This window comes from Theropithecus gelada, chromosome 11 (genome assembly GCF_003255815.1).
Source record: "Theropithecus gelada isolate Dixy chromosome 11, Tgel_1.0, whole genome shotgun sequence".
Classification (NCBI taxonomy): domain Eukaryota; kingdom Metazoa; phylum Chordata; class Mammalia; order Primates; family Cercopithecidae; genus Theropithecus; species Theropithecus gelada.
In genome coordinates this window covers 115,374,839-115,390,735 of record NC_037679.1, presented here as the reverse complement: position 1 = coordinate 115,390,735, position 15,897 = coordinate 115,374,839, and the positions used below count along the sequence as shown (strand labels likewise).

The 15,897-nt window shown below is 36.2% G+C and overlaps 1 protein-coding gene across 4 annotated transcripts in view; it reads left to right on the top strand.

Moving 5' to 3' along the window:
- SLCO1A2 (solute carrier organic anion transporter family member 1A2) overlaps positions 1–15,897 on the top strand; it is a 138,408-nt gene that overhangs the window by 60,988 nt on the left and 61,523 nt on the right. Inside the window, exons 1-2 of one of the 4 annotated variants that reach the window (XM_025401668.1) lie at positions 12,122–12,196; positions 12,314–12,435. Coding sequence is in view for 1 of the 4 variants with exons in the window: in XM_025401667.1 (XP_025257452.1) it covers positions 12,376–12,435 (60 nt within the window). In the remaining 3 variants the exon portion in view is untranslated. Of the gene's footprint in view, positions 1–12,121; positions 12,197–12,313; positions 12,436–15,897 lie in introns of those variants that run through there. The other 3 variants (XM_025401670.1, XM_025401667.1, XM_025401669.1) reach the window with 3 other exon arrangements.

Sequence of the window (15,897 nt, the reverse complement as noted above, 5' to 3'; positions counted from 1 at the left end):
GACCTCGTGATCCGCCCGTCTCGGCCTCCCAAAGTGCTGGGATTACAGGCTTGAGCCACCGCGCCCGGCCGAAAGGTGTACTTTAACAAGGTTCATTTCTGTTATATACTATGAACAGGTAGAAAGATAAGCAAACAGGCAGAAAGTGAAGACGTGTTCTGGCTAAGAATCATGCACTTCAGTACATATTTGTTTTTAGTCAAAGCAGTGTGTGTTTGTAAGTATGTTATTAAGTGTTTTGTGTATATAGTACACAAGGTGCTCTGTGAAAGGGTGGTAGATGTAACACAGTCATAAAGTGGCTGAAAATGGAGACATTTGACTTCTCTGAAAACCATGGTGGTGCCTTGGTAGCCAGTTTTCTGTTTGATAATGGTGTTCCAGCAACTTGGACATTATTTTCCTGGAACTCAATTCCTAAAATGCAGAAGGCGCTCAGAAACAGAACAGGGTGATTTATTTGGGGAACTTTCAGACAGTAGCATGGTCTTTGGCAGTTGAACGACAGGTAGATTCCACACTGCAATCCCCCTGACCCAGGGATTATATCTTGGGGAAAAAGTAGGAAGATGTAGGTGGCTGAGAGCATTCTGCTGGCATCGTAGCCTATGTTATATATTTAGCAGCAGCAAGAGTTGTTTTGGAGGAAAGGTAAAACTTACAGTAAATAGGTGTTTCTAAATTTGTAAATAAAAAGTAATACCTAGGCCAGAAATCCCAGAGTCATTCCTGGACTTGAAGGTAGTTAGGTGTCACATGGCAGTTTAGCATCTAAAATAGAGTCACCTTGTCCCCACACAATGACTGTTTCCATATTTGCTAAATGAGAAGTTGACTAAGTCAATCTTTGCCAGTCTCATTTGATTTACAATGATTTTTCACACTAATGCATAATCTCTTGAATTTTTTTTTTTTTTTTTTTTTTTTGAGATGGAGTCTTGCTCTGTCGCCCAGGCTGGAGTGCAGCGGGGTGATCTCGGCTCACTGCAAGCTCCGCCTCCCGGGTTCACGCCATTCTCCTGCCTCAGCCTCCCGAGTAGCTGGGACTACAGGCACCCGCCACCTCACCTGGTTAGTTTTTTTTTTTTTTTTGTATTTTAGTAGAGACGGGGTTTCACTGTGTTAGCCAGGATGGTCTCGATCTCCTGACCTCGTGATCCGCCCGTCTCGGCCTCCCAAAGTGCTGGGATTACAGGCGTGAGCCACTGCGCCTGGCCGAACATTTTATAAATTAAAAAAACACACTTTTCCTTCTTTCTTCTGAACTCCTAATACTTTCTCAAACTTATTGTCTGCTTTCTTATCTTGTAGATCTTAGTAAATCTTTCTAAAATGAAGCACTTTTCTTGATCCACCAGGCAAACCCAGTTGGGCACACGTGTGTGTCAAACCCTGAGTGCCAAGATTTGAGCCCCAAGATTTGTGTCAAACCCTGAGTGAATTACTGAATATAGATACAGTGGGGACAAGAGGGACTTTATTTTAAATGCTAATCTGTTTAGCCCCGTGTTCAGGAATGCCTTCAAATGTCTAGTTGATGACTAGTGTAACTCCTTATGTAGTAACATGCATTCACTGTAAGTTTTGCCTTTCTTTCAAAACAACCCTTCATATTGTTGTATACATAATAGACTGGGTGCCTGCAGCCACCACCTACACGTTCCTTCTGAGTACATGTACTTTTTCCTCGAGATATAAGCCCTGAGTGCGGGGAGTTGCAGTGTGCAGATGTACCTGTCTGGTGACTACCCACGCGCTTCCCTCTGTAAGTTCTAATGAATCATCTTATGCCTACGAACTGGATTTGTCTGCCTTCTTTGGTTTCCTGGCTCTTTCGGCATTTGGGGCCACTTTGCATATACTGCCCTTTCACAGAACAGACACCCAAGTATCTCGAATCCAAATTTCATTTACTTTGTAGTGAAGAGAAAGACGCTGAGTATTTCACAACTCTTTGGAACACATGTTACTAGCAAGAACTTCAGGGCAAAAAAAGGTAGTTTTCCCAATCTTGACAAAAAAAAAAAAAAAAAAAGCCTTGTTTAAATTACCCTTACTTTGACAATCAAATTGTGAAAAGTAAACAGTTTGTTCTATGTGTATTTACTCTAGTATAGGCCGGAGATAGCCAATGTCAGTTAGAGGAGATGGTTAAAACCCTCTAAGTGGCTTGTATTCTCCAGATCTAGTGGTTGGTTGTTTTTTATTTTCAGACTTGGTGCTATTGCGATCATTCAAGGTAAAAACTTTTGGGTTCTTGTTTTGGGGTTTCCAAAGGAACAAGATTGGGATTCCAGATCTCAAATATTCAAAACCGGGGCAAATAAGCATTAAGAGGAGACTGCTGTATGGAAACTGATGCTCCATCTGATTGAATATCTCATAATCACTGATGGGAAAGACCCTAAAATCACAAAGCCAATTAATAGTACTGAGATACAGATCATGCCTTTAGTGAACTCAGATGAATTTGCAGCTATAAAAAAGCCTGAACATTTTCACACTAATGGAAGTGAAGAATTATAACTAGTATGACCTGAAAAGAATTTTCCTGAATGCTTTCGAATTTAATAATGTATCAAGACAACCTGAAACTGTGGCAGTCATAAAGTGGCTGAAAATGGAGACATTTGTCTTCTCTGAAAACCATGGTGGTGCCTTGGTAGCCAGTTTTGTGGTTGATAATGGTGTTCCAGCAACTTGGACATTATTTTCCTGGAGCTCAATTGCTAATGATGATGTTTTCCAATTTCTTGCACGTATCTATGATTCAACAAATCTCAACATGAAGAAAGGACAGTAAAAAGCCAAAATGAAGTTTCCTAATGGAGGCACAAATGAATACTCTTGGTATCCACTCCCAGGTAGAATGCTAGAGTATAATAACTACGTCTGGGCCCAGTGTTTTAAAATTTTATTGAAGCTGTCATGCTGTAAATATCCTTGCAAAGACAAGCACCTATTCCTGTGGAATGATAACAAAGCTTCGTTACTTGAATATATAAAACAGGTGCAGCTAGGTGTAACGGGTCAAGTTTTTCATCAGAATGGAAATCAACTACCCCATGTGACTGTGAAAGTCCCAGACAGAAAACATATCTGCGCTTAGAGAACCAACACATATGGACACTATTATCTGGTTCTTTTATCTGAGTCCTATATAGTACATGTTATAGTCCTTGAACTTCAGCATCTCATAAAGGTCATTATACCAAAGAAATCACAGAACAATCAGTGCTCTTAAGAAGGATACTCTATTTCCATTCCAAGGGCAACTGGAGTTTATCCCACTACAAAATCTTTTAAATCCCATGATTCTTCTATGCAGAAAATTGCCAAGCCACTCAACTGTAACAAAGCATAGTGTTATTATTTTTAGTGACTCTTTTGCACATATTTTCCAAATAAAGTAAAATGTGATGCACAACCTCCATCACCACCTGGAATCGGATTTGTTACGCTGGGTTGCTCAACCCTAACTCACTCCATGGGACTTCAACTGGATAAGTCTTATGGTATTTCCTAAGATAAGAAATAGATGTTCACAAATCCTGCAATAAGCAATTTGTGGTGATAAGGCAAGCATTCAGTCTTGATGAATGGAAGACAACTACCTACTAAGAACAGCCCACTTGCATTTAACCTTGAAGTTGTGTTAGAAAACTGTAAGAAGTACATCGAGAAGCAAAAAAGAAGGTCCTGCAAGAAAAAAGGAGCCAATTTTGTTTATGGAGAGCCAGATGAATGTAAGCAATAAGGACAAACATTTATTGATCACCTACTATATACAATACCTTGCCATGAGTGCTGTATGTGAAGTGATATTAAGTCTCATTTGTAATTAGTTCTCAACACAAGTAGAAATGATCATAGGACTGGGAATATTTAGTTCTGAAAATGTTCTAAGGACATATCAGAGAAAATGGGCAACCGTGTCTCAGTGGCCTAAGAAAATATGAATCTAATGGGATGACAAGGTTATATCTACAGAGTCACAAAGCAACAGTTCAATCAAGTAAGTCTCTCTCCCTGCCTTTCCACATCTGGATACCACAGTCCTCTGCTAAACTGAAGATTCCAAAATGTGTAACTCTAGCCTTTTGCCTGAGCTTCAGACTCATGTCCTACTGTCCACAGGACATACCTACCTGGATGTGACCCATAGGTTGTGTCTGAGCATAAGTATGAGCATGAGTATATTCATGTTGAAGTTGAGCGTACTTTTCCCCCTAGAGCTGCTCTCTGTCCTACATTTTTTATCTCAAGTACTGGTACTACCAAGCTAGAAACCTGGGAATCATCTTTGATACTTCCTCCTCCTCTTTCGTCCCATATATTCAGTAATCACTAAAGATATTAGTTACAAATATTAATTCTGAAAAAAATTTTTTGTACAAATAGATGATTCTATCTAAAATGTTTAATTTTAGATCAATATGCTTGTAGATAATTATAAAATTTACTTATTTATGACATTTGGTAATATTAAACATGAAGACAATATTCTTTGTCTTATATATCATCTTATTTAATTTGTAACATATACCCCTTAAGTTAAATTAATGTTGAGAGAAAAAGTGTAGCCTGTTAAGAAATAAATTTATAGATGACATTATGTCATACTTGTAAATTGGAGTTTACTATATGTTTTAATTTGTTAAAATAAGAGGAAACTGATTTTTTATGTTTGGAATTTTTATACTTAAAATATTTTAAAAGTGTGAAATGTCAATACACTTGTTTAATAATGTCGGAGTTTTCTTTAAAATGGAAGAAAGAAGAGTGGGTTTTATATCAGCATATTTCTCTGAATATGAAAAGCCTGCTTATGTAAAATTCTCCATCCTATTACGCTTTTTTCAAAAATAGGTCTTGAAACAATGGAAAAACAACATGAGGTACTGGGTAAATATTTTGAATAGCTGAATGAAATTTACTGATCAGGTGAAGGCAATCTTGAGGGAAATGTATAACATTATCATTTTATGCTCCTCATTAGGTTATATTTTGAGATCAGTGCTCTTTATGCTTCCTGCCTTTAGCCATGGTTCATTAGAGGAATAAATAAAACAGCATATGACCACAAATAAGGATCATTTAAAATTGTCTAATGATCCAAACCACCATGCTGACAAATGGTATTCAGCTGAGTGGCAAACCGAAGGAGAGGTGAGTCATATGCACATGCCCATCGATTAAACCTCATCCCATGCCTCATTTATACATACACAGAGCTCCAAACTGTTCCCTTTATATTATTTCAATCATCATTTTATTTACTCGTCCCAAAGTAGAAATCTGAATGGATACTATCCCAACCTTAAACCACATGCACCAGTTGAGAAGTTCTGGGAATCAACGCTGGATGCGTCCTAGCTCTAACTAATATTTCGTGGCTCCAGTCAGGAACATTATGGCTGCCTCAGGCCAGTTTTCTAAATTTCACTTTAAGTAATAAAAAAAGGCAGAAAAATTGGAGACTGACAAAGGTTCTTGGAGAACACAAAATACAACAATTAGAGAAACACAAAAAAAATACCAAACCCTGAAATAGTCAAGAACACAGCATTAACATGGATCAAGGTGTTTTATATTCTTATTTTTAAAGAATTGATTCCAATGATTCCTTTTTTTTAAAATGACTTTTTAATTGGGAAAACTATAATGATCCTTGTGGAAACCAGCATAGAAATTCCTAAAGGAAAAATAAAATCAACCATAGGATTATCCACTTTCTGGATAGCTATAGATTATCCAGAGATAACCACTTTTTAAATTCTGGTTTAGGTCCTCCAGTGTTTTATCTAAGTGAATACATCAATAGGCGTATCCACACCCACACACACCTGTGGAGAGGTAGCTTAGAGTAGTTAAGATTCTCTAGGGCCAGACTTCCTGGGTCTGAATCCTGGTTCTGTCACTTATAAGGTGTGTGACTTTGTACAAGTTACCTGACCTCTCTGTGCTTTAACTTTTACATCTTTAAAGTTGGGAATAGTACTTATGTCATAAGATTTTAGGAGAATTAAATGGGTTGACATCTGAAATGCCCCTAGAACAGTGCTTGGAATATAGAAAGCAGTATATAATGTTTATATTTTTATTATTATCTCTAATTGTATATAGTTTTACAAAAAGCGACATCACATTGTATGTTATATTAAAGCTTGTGGCTTTCCAATTTGATGCTAGCCCTTTACGAACATCTGCCTCTTCATCCTTTTCTTATATGTTGGGGTCTTTGAAAGTACTCAATAAATACCGACTTTCTTCCTCCATCTTAACTGTAAATCAATTTAAACACAAGACACACAAGTATGGCACCTGGAGTCCAAAGTGTCAATTTTAGCATGAGGCAAGCTCATATTAGGAGATGTGGCTTATTAGGGGATCCAATGGCAAGTGGATTTCCTCATCGTGAACCTCCAGATAGAAGGACTTTCCATGTTTTCACTGGATTATGTCAGTGTTACCCACATGAGTGACTGGGGTATGGAGAGGAAAGGCGTGCTGTGCCAATGGAGCTCAATCTACATAGAAGCAAATCCTAAAAATGAGAAACATATTAATCTTATCCTTTTCTCTTTTTCTCCTTCCACCATGGAAACATTTCACTATTGATTTTTATGTGCCTTAAAAATTATGTACTGTTTGTAATCTGGCTGCTGAAGCATTCTAACAAAGCAGCGAATGGTAACAAATAATATATATGTATCATCAAGTCAGTCCTTCTTGGACATTGTCCCCACACACATAAACTAAATAAGTAAACTGTATCTATTTTGCTATGTGAAGACTTGGTGACTTTGGCTGTGTTTACATGATGCAACTGGGAATGCATGCAGGTTGATTAAAAATCAGTTGATTTGATGACAACATTTTGTTTTATTTGGTATGACACAGAAATTGCAATGCTTACATATGTAAAGTGGGGAGCTGACCAATTATGCAGGTTGTAAGTCTCCTGAATTTTTTTCTTACTAAGAATAAAAAGAGCACTGAGGACTGAAATTATGTTATTAAATATGAATAGCTACCCTTCATTGAATGTTGATGGCATGCTAGTTTTATATGATACATTTATACACTATACAGCTTTTATCTAACTCTATTGCAATGATTATGGTTGTGTTGGTCATTTGTTTGTCTGGCCTCACATCCATTCTCTCCTATCCTCTGATCCTCTCTGTATCCCAAGAGAATAACTCCTGCAAACTAAGTTTTCTACTCCAATGCCACCTGACTTCCTTTTATGTATGTCAGTGGGAAGTACTGGTGTGAGACTAGGGTTATGGAGAAGGGGAAAGCAAGGTATTTCTGCCTGTCATGGCTTCTTGCACGTCAGCCCTTCCCATTTCTGTTATAGCCTTTGGAGTGGGAGTGACTTTCCACTGTTGTAAATCTCTGAGTTGCCCACAATCCCACATTTTTTTTTAGCTCTTCTTGTATCATTATAAGAATGAAGAGAGGTTTTCCATATAACATCCCTCTATTAAATTATCTATTGTGAGTTCTGTTTTCCTATCAGGACCTTGACAAAGATAGATACTGTTTTCATTTTATAGAAACATTAAGTAACTTGAACAAAAGCACACAGCTAGTTTAAAAACAGGCTTTCAAACAAGTTGTAACTAATTTCATAGCCCAAGTATTTGAACTACTATGCTGCATTCAAGTGATAGTTCAAATGAATACCCAAATGAATACTTTTCATTAATCACCTCTTTCTATTACTTAGCTCAAATTGTCTGCTTTATGGCACTAACTAGCTATCATCATCACTTAATTATCTATCTCTCCCAATTGTTTATAAGGTCACTTGAGAGCAGGCACATTTGATTCATCTTTGTATCCCCAGTACCTACTACTGTGCTTGGAATGTAGTGGAGTCTTAATAAATATTTGTAGAATAAATGAGTAGTAATCACTGTCATTGACAGAGTGACTATTTTATTTCCGCAGCCCTGCAAGGAGTCCTATGTAAATTTTATAACTCAATCTTCATGACAATCTTGCAAAGTAGGCATAAATATTTCAATATTAGAGATGAGGAATAGGCTCAAAGAGTTTAAACAGCTCACAATTAATGTGGGATTAAACCTAGGCTAAGTGGATTACAAGGTCTGCTATCTTGACTATGTCTAGCTGCCTCCCTACATCAATTTATGTGAAAAAAATACATAAATAAATGTGTTGGAAAAAACTCAAAGCATTTTATTGAATTTTCAGTTATTTTTTTTGAGCTTTATAAACAGATAAAGTCTTGTCTCTGTGAGAAAAAGGAGCAGCTCAGTATGCCATATATTGAATGAAAATACATATGTTTGTACTTACCTAGACTATGCAGAAAAAAAGAAAATAAGAATTGGGATAATAATCTGAAGAAATGAAATAGTTGATATTGCTGTCAAAATAAAATCAGAGCTGGACAGTAAAGTGGTAAAAGATTTTATTCAGGGACTATTGCAACAGGAGAAAAGAGACCTCAGTGTAGTACTGGGCTCAATTCCGAATGTAGCTTGAACAGATGGAGATTTTTAGCGAAGGAGCAGGGTGGGGGATGAGGGGATGGAAAATTACTAAGAGGAAACATCGGGAGTGAGGAGGGACTGTGGCTAAAGCAATGTGACAGGACTTTTGCAGACTGAAGGCCAGGATAATCAGATATCACCTGGGGAATTCTGGGGATGTGGAATTTGATCAAATATCAAGACAATCAGATATCAAGAGTGAAGGATTCTCTCTAAACAGACTTAGCAAGATTCCCACTACAATTGGGCAGTAGAGGGTTGGGCACCAAGACTGAGGCCTAGGGGACATAGAGGAGTCAGAACTAGACTTAGGTAAAGGAGTTCATCTTGTTATCAAGTGCGGAAAATGCTCTTTATCCCCATGGTTATCTACTCATTCTCTAGAATTACTTGGTATGGTGTGTGACACTGATGATATTTACAACCAATTCCCCTAAACACAGAATTCAGGTTTCAACTTTAATTTTCTGTTTCTTGGTCTATTATCTAGAGTTAGTACATTTTCTAAAGTCATAGGGTAGATATTTTTACTGATGGATTGTTGATGAAAGTGTTTACTTGTGTTTTTATGAGATCCAGTCTTTGCTTTGCATGGTGAAATCACATGTATGGGTAACATTTTATGGCTCAGTTAAGTTTCTCCCATAGTTTTTCCAAGCAATGCATTCTTAGTACCTCCTCTGAATCTAGAAAATAAAATAATACTTATATTTGTAAAACTGAATTGCAGAATTCATTATTTTATTCTTTAATTTCTGGTGAAAATGAATGAATTTAAGTAAAATAATTTGATAGACAAAATACAAAAAGCCATTGTTGATTCTACATGTAATTCATTGGCACATACTTGCTTGGATTAGTATTGGTTGAAATTGTTTCAGCTGGATACCACCCAAGAGGCTGTTCTCTTCTCACAGAGCTAGGAGCCATTTCAAGATCCTGGAAATAAGGTTTTTACTGGTGTAACGTTTTTTATTTTCCCCAGGAAAAGGATGATCTCCTAAGTCTTCTTCATGTATGTACTGCTAGCTTTTCTGTAAAATAAGGCCTTTATTTCATTAATTTGAGAGTACGGAATAATGTAAAATTAAACGCACACATTTTTTCCCTGTTGATTTCTAACAATTACAAACTATGTCAATTTACTTAACACTGGGCAAGAGCTCAAACAAGATTTGTTTTATAAAACTTCGTATTATTGTTTTATCAAACTTTGTATTATCTTGTGATTGAGACACATCATTAGGGGCTGGAAACCAACAGGTGTCAAAAGCCCCAGAGATGCTGTTCAATGGATATAGAATTACAGTCGTGCAAGATGAAAAAGTTCCAGAGATCTGCTATATAACAATGTGTATATAGTTAACAATTCTGTACTGTGCACTTAAAAATTTAGGAGAGTAGAGTTCCTCTTATTTGTGTGTTTTTTAAAAATCCCAGTCAAACAAAAAAAAACAACGCAACACAGAGCTATGACCAGTAGGCATGGAAGAAATCCAACATTTGTGTGAGAAGGCATACTGAAGCATTACCTGTTCCCATTTGAATGCTGAGAAGGAGTTAGGGAAATAAAATAATTCTCCACTTAATAAAACTTCAGCACGTCTTTTTCATTAGAAGTGATGATTGACAGGGATTTGTTGGTGACACTTGTGGTCCTGGAAGCAGAAGTCACTGTGTAAACAACGCTGTGCTAACAAAAGAGGACTGTTCACATGGCTGGCACTAGCACAACCTCGAGAAGATGAAAAGACAACACATGCAATTTCCTGATTTGGGGCCAAGATGGACAACAGTGACTGTGATATTAACTGTTGGATTTCATGGATTTTGTTGAATAAATGGAATAGATTTTGTTAATTTATTTTCCTCCATGAAAATGTTTGAAATGTATCTGAAAATATAAAATATTTTCACTGTATAGGTTGGAAAACTAGGGAAAGTTTAGGGTTCATTTAATCCCATTTAATTCTTTTCAAGTGCTTAGCGTTAAATATTACCTCTTACCTCAGTTAATAGTTTTTTAACCCTTTTTTTCAATACGTCAAAACATTTTGAAACAAATCTTCCAGATATGGTGAAAAACACTGCTCTAGATGGTTACTTAGTGTCACAATTCATGGTGGGAACTCTATAGAATTCCCCTACGTGGTGATTCGCTGTGGCGCTACCTCCAGATTTTACGCCCTCTGGTTATATATGAAAAAATAGACATTTAATATAGTAATGTTTTTAGCCACAAAGAAGAATGAAGACAGTTTTGACATGGAAGAACAATAAGTTCTCTCCCTTAGTGTTTGATAGGGTGACTATATTGGGCTAAGATAATGGTTAGGAGACAGAGAAGGAGAAAGGGGAAAGAGATTGGGTCGTAAATGCACGAGAAGAAAGAAATGAGGGCAGTTGAGAACAATAATCTATGAATTTTTTCACCACTTACATACCAAGTAAATTGCATTTCCTTCTACACTGTCTGGTTTGATTCCAGCGTGTTTTATTTAAAAGTTTTATCTTTCCCAATGAAAGTTTAAGTTCCTTGGAATCTGGGTCCAAGTATCTTCCACAGAAACATACTTCTCTCACTAGTTTATATTCTCCATAGGCACGTACTTGGCTGTCTTGCTCACTGCTGAATGCTGGTGTGTAGCACCATGACTGGCACAGAGTAGATGTTCAATAAATATTTGTTGTATCCGTGAGACAATGTGTAAAAATAACAAAACTCAAACATTATAGTGCAGTGACTGTTGCCTTAATATTTGTTTGGGATTCAGCACGTTTGTAGAGGCAAAGCAGTTGGTTTTTTAAAAAATTAGTGCCATTCAGGATCACATGTTAAATGGATATTGTTTAAAGGACTTAATTAATTAATGCTGGGGATACTGTTAAGAAATCATTCTATAAACTAGAATAAATACTGCCAAAGTGAAACACTTTGGTTTTGATACAAAATACTGCCTTAGTTTCACTATGTAAAACTAACAAAATCTTTGATGGGATTAGTAGGATTTATTTGAGTTTAAGTCAACTTTTTGTTTTATATATAAAAATGTGTGCCTGTATATTATACATATGTACATATATTTCCACATATATCTATACCTATTACATATAGCTACCCATAGATATCCATTTATATGTTTAATCTCCTAAGTCTTACATCTTAATTTGCAATTGTGGGATTATTTTCCAGAACATAGAATTGTTTGTTATTTTTACTAGCCTATTTTCATGATTAAAATTCCATGTCTCCCCAGGTTTCCATGTATCAGCAGTGCCCCAGAAAGTGTTTCCCTTCCTGAGACTCTAGGGAAGCCTTGGAATGCAAATAACTTGAAAAGAGAGCCTGGCCAAAAAAAGATTTTTGAGCCTTGGTAGGGTTACTGAAGCAGGTTTTAGCAAAAACACAACTCAAAGTATGTGTGTTATTAAAAGCAGCTATTTTCATGTAAGTCCTTTGGTACTATTTGTTTTGGCTAGAGAAGTGAAAAACTTTCTTTTAACCATGTGACCATTATTTTGCAAGATGATAACAAACAATTCTAATGTCTTTAATCTCACTGAAGAGTAACTGAAGTTATTTGATGTACCTTTTGAAATAGAAAATCAACAACTAAATCTTCTCTAACACCATGATTTTCTAATCTGTATTAAAAGTATTCCAGGTATTTTTGTAATACAATGGATTTCAATTATGTTGTTCATTTTCAGTACTTACTTCAAAAGAATGATGCTTTACAATTTTGTAGTTAATTTAACATATTTTTTTGTTTGCTTAAAAGGGTAGAAGTAAGACTTACCAAGATTTAAAACATACATAGCTTGGAACACCCTGAAGAGCAACATGGGAGAAACTGAGAAAAGAATTGAAACCCATAGAATAAGATGTCTTTCCAAGTTGAAGGTATGGAATTTTTGTATGTGGATATATGTGCATGTACACTAGTTTTTAAAATATGACAGTCCTGGTAAAATTGCTCCTATCTGCATGACGTGATCTAATATTAATGCCATACTGCCTGATCTATTGATGATTTCTTGCTTTAAAGAAGTTCGTTTTATAACTGAGTGTGTGTCTAAACAGGATTATTGATTCAGGCAAGTTAGTCCTAAATGGCTTTGAGGGACTTAAATGGAAGACAGGATCCTGAAAATTTCCAGGCACACATACTGTGGCAGGATTAATTTTTCTGGATCAAAGGCCATACTCACTCTTGCAGGGTTTTTAACCCAGAGAAGTGTGGGAGTCACTCTTGGAAAATGGCTCATTGCACAGAAATGCTTTGTTGAATTGTATGCAAAGATTTGTATGCAATTATCCAGCAAAACAAATGTTTTCTTTAAGCTTCGGCAACATAACAGTAATTTCCTATAAGAAAAATGGCCATTTTGTCAGCTTTTCTGATATTTTTTTCTATTTCAGAGAAAAATTTTGTTTTCTAGCTTCAATGTCATTTTATATTCAAACAAAATTTGAATTTATTATAAACCAAGGGATCTGGACATTTTTCTTGATCCTATAGCTAGTGCCTGCAAGTGGTTTCAAAACTAAAACACTGTCACTCATTTCCTCCCTTTCAGAAGTTTGTTTTCTATTTATATATGTGTTGGGGAAATTTAAACATGTATACAAAATTGGAGAATTATGATACAAATCTAAAAAAAATAGACTTGCCTGAAATGTTGTGTTAATTATGAAAAACTCTTTGTACTTCAGTTTTCTCATCTGAAAAGGGTAATAACAACATTCCTACCTTATAGGATTCTTTTATGTTTGAAGCAATGACTGGAATATCGTAAACTTTCAATAAATATTAGCTATTAATATTAACAGCATTTGTGGAGAAAAGTCAAGTGTTATTTATAAACAAGAGGTCTTTAATTTTTTATTGCTTTGGAGTTGAGCAAGGTTAGATATTGATATGGATGTTATGACAAAATGCTGTAAGCACAAGTTTATCAGGTAAAAGTGAGAGGCAATTGCTTAATAGCAAGTTAGGTTTCTCTGTTTCTCTGAACTTAGAAATATACTCATTAAGCAAATTCATTAGGAAGCATGAAAGGACTATTTTCAACAAATTTGCTTTAAACTTTGTTGTTGAAATAAGTTGAAAGGGCATTATTGCTAAAAGCTAGTAGGAGTAGCTTTATAAATATAGAGATTATTTAGCACTAGACGTGGGTCAGAATAACCACTGATTTCTTTCACTCTGTGAATAACACCAAACAAGTAGGCAACCCGTGTGTTTTAGGGAAAAAGCAATGGGGTCATGATCCATCTAATTTCCTTTCTTAATATGTTAAGTAGAATAAATTATTTTTCCAAATTTGACTTGTACTTGATTTAGTAGGACTTGCTTTTAAATATAAAATCTGATGTATAAAACTATGTGAAAATAGTTTACTCTCAAGAATATGCTCTGAGAAGGTTTATAGTGGGAGGACAGAATATCCACAAATGGTATTTAATATAACAAAATAGCTAGCGATATGGCCATACTATGCTGTAGTCAATCACAGTTTTGATTCACATTAAGATTGCTATTCAAATTTCTAGGTCCTTTTCACATAAATTTCTATTTAGGTTTCCCAAAAATAATTGATAAATTTTGGCTTAGGTGTATTGTGTGGTCTGAATGTGTCCCATCCAAATTCCCATGTTGAAATCCTAACTTCTAAGGTGATGGTAGTAGGAAGTGGGGCCTTTGAGAGATGACTAGGTCACAAGGGTAAAGCCTTCATGAATGGGTTCAGTGGCTTTATAATAGAGGACTAAGAGAGATTCATTGCATTTTCTGCCATGTAAAGACACAGTGAGAAAGATGGCAGTTTATGAATCAATATGTGGGGCCTGTGAGCCAAAAATAAAATTCAACCCTCCCACCATGCTCCCCCACCGCCCCTGCCAGCACTGAATGGACCTCCTCTTAGTCAAGAGCATTCCAAAGTTAACCTAAAAAACAAGTTTAGGCTGTGATGGGAAAGAGGTGTTGGACATGCCTCGTTATACCCTCCTCTCTGTTGGAATTCAGGAATAACCAACCAGCATTAACATCAACACAGACCTTAAGTCTGATAAGAAACATTTATAACTATTCTCTATGAAGCCTGCTTACCTACAGGCTTTATCTGCATGATAAAACCTTGGTCTCCACAAAACCCTTATTGTAAACAAGAAATTATTTTTTATTATTGATAATAACTCTTCCAACAAATTGCCAGTCAGAATATTTTAAAATCAAACTATGACCTGCAAGTTCCTGCTTTGAGTTATCTTGCCCTTCACAATTGAACCAACGTAAATCTTATGTGTATTGATTGATGTATTATGTCTTCCTAAAATGTATAAAAGGAAGCTATACTCCACCTTGGACACATGTTTTTAGGACCTCTCTGAGGTTGTACTGTAGGCATGCCTTAACTTTGGCAAAATAAACTTTCTAAATTGATTGAGACCTGTCTCAGATACTTTTGGGTTCACAAATTAGCAACCATAAGAGGATTCTGAGTGGAGGTGCCTCTGATCTTTGATAAATCTCCTATGGGTACTTGGTACCAGCCTGAGCTAACCTTATGGCTCAAACTGATGGGACAATTTGCTGAGGCCTGGGAGTCCCCACCCACTCCAGAGAATGCCCAATCTCCTTAAATTTGGTCAAGATCTAAAGTTTATTTCTCTCTACAACTCCTCTTTTTGAGTTTTGTGTCCAACAAAGGAGGCAAGTTTCCTGCTCCCATGACAATGGAGAATGGGCAACTCCTGTCTGGAGTTTCAGCTAATTTCCAACAGGGAAGGCAAGTTTGAGCTTTTTGTTTGTTTGTTTGTTTTTCTGCTTCTAAGATAGTAAACAGCAGTCTTGAGCCAGGATCTCATTCCTAGATAAGTAGCAGACTTGGTTTTTTGTTTTTGTTTTTGTTTTTGTTTTTTGTCTCAGAGATTCTTCTTAATTACTAGAAATTAGAATTGACAGCCAACTAGTCTTAATTTCTCCTTAGCATTAGAGTGCTCAGTAATTGTATTGTTGGGGTTTTTTGTTGTTCTGTTGTTTCTCCCATCAGATTTGACCAACTCTACCCAACTTGGTCAAATTCAAATGAGAATTCCAAAGTATGAGCAGCCAGGCCTCTGAAGTTGCTCAAATTCCTCATAGCTGAAAAAACGAAAACAAACAAATTATGTACTTGGTTTCTGTTGCAGTTTTCTGTCTTAAAAAGACAATTGTTCGATCATTTTCTTTACTTCTACCCTATTTCTCCTTCCCCCTTCACTGTCTGGTACCAAAAAAAATCTAGAGAAGGCATGAAATGACTGGAACACCTTAAAGCACTCAGAACAAAGGCATCACTCACCCTTTGTTTCTTTGTG